This window comes from Nicotiana sylvestris, chromosome 3, assembly GCF_000393655.2.
Source record: "Nicotiana sylvestris chromosome 3, ASM39365v2, whole genome shotgun sequence".
NCBI lineage: Eukaryota > Viridiplantae > Streptophyta > Magnoliopsida > Solanales > Solanaceae > Nicotiana > Nicotiana sylvestris.
Window position 1 is genome coordinate 188,446,398 of NC_091059.1, and position 7,960 is coordinate 188,454,357.

At 34.0% G+C, this 7,960-nt stretch overlaps 1 protein-coding gene across 1 annotated transcript; it reads left to right on the plus strand.

Moving 5' to 3' along the window:
• The first annotated feature begins 1,041 nt into the window (after positions 1–1,041).
• Positions 1,042–4,141, plus strand: LOC138888492 (uncharacterized). The gene is made up of 4 exons (XM_070170361.1): positions 1,042–1,465; positions 1,571–2,063; positions 2,278–2,554; positions 3,326–4,141. The coding sequence occupies exons 1-4, from the start codon at positions 1,042–1,044 to the stop codon at positions 4,139–4,141; spliced, it is 2,010 nt and encodes a 669-aa protein (XP_070026462.1).
• Positions 4,142–7,960: the final 3,819 nt, after the last annotated feature.

A 7,960-nucleotide genomic window follows, 5' to 3' on the forward strand; every position in this document is an offset into this window, starting at 1 on the left:
TTCCAACAAATGATTAATGACTTTGTGTTGTTCTGTTCTTAAAGGTAATTTTAATCCAGATCGTTTAAGTTCTATTTTCTTTTCTTTTAGAATAAATATTATATCATTGATATGATTCTATGAGTTATTATACTATTCTGACAGATTACAAGATTACTTTTATTATTTGGGATAATACAATAAGTCATATCAATATTTGCTAAAGTTGATTATAGAATTGTTCTCCTTATGGGTCTATATAGGCATCTTCTTATACTTCGTTTGCTTATTGTTAGAATCTAATCAATATTTGGTTTAAGTTGATTATTAAGGTTAATTACTAAGATGTCATTTTTCGAGTTTTCTTTTATGTGATGTATTTAGGAGTGACCACAACATCTTGAGTACTTAATATAAAAGAAATTGAGTTAATTAATCACATAACGTTTAGTGATTAAAGGTTATAATGACATCTATTTAGTCCAGTTATCTTATTAAAATAGTAACCCGGCCCTACAGGGAGGTAATATTTTTGGTGAGATTAATTGGAATGAGATATTAAACCTTTAAGTTGAAAATAATCTTATGCCCATAGGTACAGATTAATTTTTGTATATCTTGGTTTACTAGTCTAATAAAGTAAAGTAAATTCTATGCATGGGTTGCAACCTCTGCCCATATGAAGGCCTAGAATTTACTTCGAATCGATATTTTATGCGATTCACCTTTGATGGATTGTACTTCATAGCTTATGTATGTTTATCCTTGTTTTGCAGTCTTTACCGCTTTTCCTACTGCTATTTTTAATGAGAATGCTCGAATTCCACTGCTTTCTGGTGACACTTATGCTGAATGGAAGGAGAAAGTCCTTCTCACTTTGGGGTGCTCGGACCTAGACCTGGCACTCCGTGTGGATGAACCACCTATTCCCACGGAATCAAGTACTCCAGTTTTTAAGGCTAATTATGAGCGGTGGGAGCGATCTAATCGCTTAAGTTTAATGCTCACATAAGCCAAAGCATTAGGGGTTCTATACCTAATAGCGATAAGGCCAAAGCTTACATGAAGGCAATTGATGAACAATTCGTAAGCTCTGACAAGGTATTGGCCAGCACCCTTATGAAGAGGCTCCTAAGTATGACTTTAGACAGAAGTCGTACAGTGCGTGAGAACATTATGGAGAAGAGAGACATTGCTGCTAAACTCAAGTCCCTTGAGGTGGATATGTCTGAACCATTTCTTGTGCATTTCATTCTCAACTCCCTTCCTGCGGAATATGGTCCGTTCAAAATTTCTTACAACACACATAAGGATAAATGGTCAATCAATGAACTTTTGACCATGTGTGTTCAAGAAGAAGAGAGGTTGAAGCATGAGATACCTGAAAGTGTTATTATGGTGACTCATGGCAAGAGAAATGCAAAGAAGGGCAAAAGTGTTCCCATGAAGAAGAAAAGCACCTTTGACAAAGATGCTTGTCGTTTTTGTTAGAAGAAGGGACACTGGAAGAAGGATTGCCTGAAATACAAGAAATGGCTTGAAAAGAAAGGTAATTTTACCTTGGTATGTTATGAATCTAATTTTACTGAAGTTTCTGATAATACATGGTGGATTGATTCTGGTGCTACAATTCACATTGCCAAAATCATGCAGGGCTTTCTAACTCAGAGGAAGCCGATAGGAAGTGAACAATACGTCTATTCTGGAAATAGGGCGCATTCACGCGTGGAAGGCGTGGGGTTTTATAGGCTCATTTTGAAGGACGATTTTCACTTAGATTTAGAAAATACTTTTTATGTTCCAGAATATTCTAGAAATTTAATTTATCTTTCAAGACTATCGATTAGTGGATATGATTTGTATTTTCATTATCCTTCTGTGAAACTTTTGAAAGATATTAAAGTTATTGGTTTTGGAAATTTGAATGGAAATTTATATAAACTTGAGCTATACCCCACATTTGAATGCAATGTTTTAAATTTGCATGATAAAGAAATTGGAACTAAGCGATGTATTATCAATGAGAACTCATCTGGTCTTTGGCACAAGAGATTGGGACACATCTCTATTGATAGAGTCAAAAGGTTGGTTAATGACGGAGTTCTAAAACTCTTGAATTTTTTGACTTTGGGACTTGTGTGGATTGCATTAAGGGTAAACAGACCAACAAATCAACTAAAGGTGCCAAAAGAGTTCTCAATTACTTGAGATCATACATACAGACATATGTGGAACTTTTCCTACCCCTTTCTTGAATGGTGAGAGATATTTTATCTTGTTTATTGATGACTATTCAAGATATATGTATCTCTATTTTCTGTTTAACAAATCAGAAGCACTTGATGCTTTTAAAGATTACAAAACAGAAGTAGAGAAACAAGCTGGTGCTCAGATCAAAATTGTAAGATTTGATAGGGGTGGAGAATATTATGGTAGGTACACAGATAAGGGACAAGTTAAGAGTCCATTTGCTGAGTTCCTTGAAAGTGAAGGTATAATTGCTCAATATACCATGCCAGGAACACCACAACAAAATGGTGTGGCAAAAAGAAGGAACCGAACATTAATGGACATGGTAAGAAGCATGATTAGCAGGTCAAGTTTACCTTTATCCTTATGGAGTGAAGCCTTAAAACCGCTGTGTATATTTTAAATAGGGTTCCATCCAAGGCTGTCCCCAAGACACCTTTTGAGTTATAAAAAGGATGGAAACCTAGTTTAAATCATTTACACGTTTGGGGATGTCCAGCTGAAGTGAGGATTTATAACCCACAACTAAAGAAGTTGGATGAAAGAACAATAAGCGGTTATTTTATAGGCTATGCGGTTAGCTCTAAAGGATTTAGGTTTTATTGTCCTTCTCATTCTCCTAAAATTGTTGAAGCTAGAAACGCTAAATTTCTTGAGGAGCATGAAGAGAGTAAGAGTGGTTTGACTCAAAGGGTGGAATTGGAAGAAATAAGGAACCACCTGTGGTACCTTTATATATTGGGAACTTGAATGTTGCTCAAAAAATTCTCATGAATTATCTGAACAACAACAAGTTTAAGAGCCAACACCACTTGAGGAGCCACCTGAAGATCAACCCGCTTTACCTGAACCCACTGAAGAAGTGTCTGAACTAGTGGGAGTGAGAAAAACCTCAAGAATTTGTAAATCAACAATTTCTAGCGACCATGTTGTATATCTCCAAGAGTCTAATTATGATATTGGACTAAAAGATGATCCATGTTCGTTTTCATAAGCCATGAGTTGAGAAAACTCCACACTTTGGTATGATGCCATGAAAGAAGAGTTAGAATCTATGGCTAAAAATAAAGTCTGGGATCTCATCTAATTACCAAAGGGATCCTCTACCATAGGTTCCAAGTGGATCTTTAAAACTAAAAGAGACTCATATGGTAATATCGATCGTTATAAAGCCAGACTTGTAGCCAAGGGTTTTACTCAAAGGGAAGGCATTGATTACCATGAAACCTTCTCTCTAGTATCAAAGAAGGATTCATTGAGAATAATCATGGCATTAGTAGCTCATTTTGATTTAGAGTTACATCAAATGGATGTGAAAATAACTTTCCTGAATGGAGATCTTGAAGAGGAGGTATACATGCATCAGCCTGAAGGATTTTGTGATAAGGTCAAAAGTCACCTTGTTTGCAAGTTGAATAAATCAATTTATGGGTTAAAACAGGCTTCCCGCCAATGGTATATTAAATTTCATAATGTTGTTTCTTCATTTGAATTTACGAAGAACATCATTGATCAGTGTATATACCTTAAGATAAGTGGGAGCAAATATATTTTTCGAGTCCTATATGTGGATGATATTTTGCTTGCAAGTAGTGACTTGGGATTGTTGCACGAGACTAAACAGTTTCTTATCCAGAATTTTGAGATGAAGGATATGGGTGAAGCCTCTTTTGTCATTGGCATAGAGATTCACAGAGACAGATCCCAAAGATTACTTGGACTGTCTCAAAAGACCTACATTGAAAGAATTCTGGAAAGATTCGGGATGAAGAACTGTTCACCTATAGCAGCACCTATAATTAAAGGTGACACATTTTCATTGAATCAATGTCCACAAAATGCATTGGAAAAGGGGCAAATAAAAGACATTGTCTATGCTTCGCTTGTTGGGATCCTTGTTATAAGCACGTGATTTTTGCCCAATATGAGAATTACTCCCAAAAAATCCAAAAATAAAATGATTTTTCTTTGGTGTGCAATTTTGTGATATTTTGAATAATTATTTGTATTTGTCTGTGCATGTTTATTTGTTAAATTAATAAAAATACAAAAATATGTCGCATTTTGCATGTAGGATTTAATTCTACAATTGTTAGTAATTAAATTTGTTTTACAAAAAAATAAAAATTACAAAAATAGGCATCGTTTGCATTTTTAGCATTTAATGTCCAAATATACAATTTTATGCTTAATTATTACTTAATTGTGCGTTAATTGTTATTGGGAGTTAATTTGCACTTTTATAACTTAATTTAGTTCTTAATAATAGTTTAAGTATTTTTATAATTTAGTTTTAGAAAAATAAAAGAAGAAAAGAGAGCAAAAATATAAGGAAAGTCGGAATTGGGCCTCTTCTTCGATTTCAAGCCACAGGCCCAAAAAATGGCCCAATCTTCCCTACGACCCAGTCCATTTCGAACTGGGTCGACCCAGTCCATAACCCAACACCCCTATTATCTTACAAACAACATAAAACAAAAAGAAAAAATGAAGAAAACCCTAAAAAATTGCTAAACAATCCGCCACCCCCCTTCCCTATCTTCTTCTTCTCCAAGTTTCTCCAAAGCTCATCCATGGCTTCCCCCTCAAGCCCCCATGGCTGCCTCGTCCTCATCTTCTTCATTGCACCATGAACGAGCAGTCCAATGGCTGCTTCTTCTTATTTTGAACACCAACAACTCCACCATCGCACCATGAACGACCCTCCCTCAGCTTTCTTTGTCGCGCCATGAACGACCCCAAGCTCAAGCTCGTTCATGGCTGCTTCCTCACAGTCCCTTTCATCCTCTTCGTCGAATAACCAGCCTCGTCTTCCACCCGAGGCAACCCCAGTCATGCCGGAAAAAACCCTCGACCAACGAAGGAGGAACCCCATCGCTGCGGCTTCCCTTCCTCCTTCCAGCTGCCTCGCGACTGCTGCTGCCATAATCTCCACTGCTGCTGCTGTTCGGCGTCGATCAACTGCTACTGCTTCACCAAAGTACATTGACAAAGCTCCTCCGTTGCCGCAACGCTGCTAGCCCGTCCGTTGCTGCCTTGTCTGCTGTTTCAACGACTTCCATGGCCATGCTTCGGTTCTTTCGTTGCCATGGACACAACTAGATTGCTGCGCACGTTGCCGTTTCTGCTGTTCCTTCATCTTCTTCGTGCTTCATAGTTGTTTTGAACCGGTTAGTTTGGTTTTGAGTCTATTTCGTTTTTATATTTTTCGAAGTAAAAGTCAATAAATGTTCGATCCTTGTTTTGTTCATGTCTATGGTTAGATATTTGATTTTTGGTTTTGTTCATGTTCATGTGCTTTGTTAAATTAATTTTCAGATTTCAAAATAGAAGTTTAATTAGTTGTTTTCATATTCATTTCATGTTTGTATTATTGTTTAAGTGAATATTTGTTAGTTTGATGTTTGTTAGATTCAAATTGAAATTTAATTAACTATTTCTTCAATTTGTTTCATGTGTTTATGTATTGTTAGAAATTGTTAATATTGTTAAGTTCAAGCTTAAGTTCATAATTGTTTATTCGTCGATCTTGTTATTTGTCTAAAAAGAATTTAGTTGTGTTAAAGGAAATATATTGATTTAATCGTTTTAATCCGTCATGCTTGTTGTTTAATATAGATTTCATTCATGTTCATACTTTGTTTGGATGATCTTGAATCCGAATTTTGTATAGTTTGATTTCTTGTTTATCATTTATGATTATTTCTTGAATTGGTCTCATAATCTTGTTTAAAGTTTAATATAAGAATTGTTTGTTGTAATGTTGTTAGAATAGTTGATTTTAAGTTCAATATTATTGAATTTAGAAATCTAAATATACTTGTTTGATTGTTGTTGTTGTTGAATCCGAAAATAGGCTTGTTGTTGCTAAAAATATTGTTCAATCAAATTTTAGTTGTTCTTTGTTGTTCAATTTGTGTTCATGTGATATTGTTGTTATGATGTTCATCCGTGTTCATATTGTTGTTTGAACATTGTTAGAAATTGATCATATTGTCTATATTTTGGTTAAGTTTGATTAATTGATTGTTATAGTTGATGGGGTATTTTGGTAATTTGTAGTACGTTCAGGGTTAAAATGGTAATTACAATAAGGTCAGAGGGGTGGTTTAGGAATTGTACATTTTGTAATTGTTTATATGAAGCATGGGGGACAAAATGTAATGGGGTGAGTTGTGATATAGTTATTTAATATAAAGGGGGGACAAAACAAAATTTAGTGAGGGGAATCTTGTATTATTTTATGTTAGGCATGGGGGACAAAATATAATGAGGTGGTGTGATATATTTATTTAATGTAATGGGGATGAGTGGGAAGATAATGGGTTGGGTAGAGAAAAAGTATTGATTTTAATTAATGGAAAGATTTATGGGATGAGTTATAAGAAGTCTTGAAATCAGAATAGAAAGAGAGGAGAGAGATACAGAAGAGAAAGACGAGAGAAAAAAAAGAACACAGAAAAAGAAGAGAAGAACGAGAGGAGAATACAGAAATAGAGAGAAAAAAGGCTGAACATTTAAGAGAAAGAAAAATTCCGAAAAATATTTAAGCTTTCAAAATAAAATAAAAACTAAAAAAAATCTTCTGCTTTCTTTGTTTGAAATCAGTATTAATTGTTATTGTTTCATTCAAATCTTGAAGCTTTTGTTTTTGGGATTACTACTCCACCGGTCTGTTACTGGGTTGTTACTGTTGCTGGGCTGTTGTTGCTGTGTTGTACTGTTATTACTGCTGCTGATTCTCATCTTTATTTTCTTTTGCTTCCAATATCAGGTACATATCTGTAAACTCATGTCATGAAAAGCTTCAACATGGCAAGTAAATGAAGTTTGTAATTATGTGGATGTCTTCTACTCATTTAAATTTTATTAGTTAAGTTTCAGTTTTGTTTTAGTTGGTTAATATAGTATTATACTTGACATGATAAACTGTTAACTAATTAACCTTCTGGAGTAGTAAATTTCACAATAATCTTATGTGTTTTGAGGACTAGTGATGACATTTATTGTTTGAATTGTTGAGATAGGAACATGGTAGAAAGTTTGCCATTAATTAAAACTTGTAATATTGTTAGCTAAGTATAGAATAGTATGGAAATATCAAAAAACTATATCACTAGCCTATTTTGTTAAAAATCCGATTTTGTTTAAGGCTAGATAATGTTAGTTGTATTTAGTTCATATATGGCGTAATAACGGTTATGTGAATAACCATAGTGAAAATGTGAATTGATGTAATCCGTCACGTTTACGATGTTGGAATATCACGAATAGTTCAGATGTACAACTATGTTACATGTAATGTCATCTTATTAAATCGATTTGTAGATTAGTTTTTTTTTATAACAGATAGCCCAATTACTTTAAGAATGCGATCAATTCATTTTTTTAAAAATAGTATAAAAAAAATAATGTCAATAATTTTTACAAAGTGTAAAGTTAGTGTTTGCAAATAGTTCACATAGGCTGAGAATAAGAATCGGTTTGATTATATCTATCCCAAACTCAGTCATCGTAAGCAAAATTAATCAAATAATTATAACCTCGGACTAAAAAATAAGTAGATGAGAAAAAGGTGAGATTTATAAACACGAACTGCAATGTTTAAGTCAAAGACATACAAAAATAGAGTTCGCTATGAATATAACAATGAAAATTCTTTGAAAAATATTACTTCGTTTCATAAATCAATTCTTTTCCTAGTATATACGCAATTCACTTTTTGGGTATA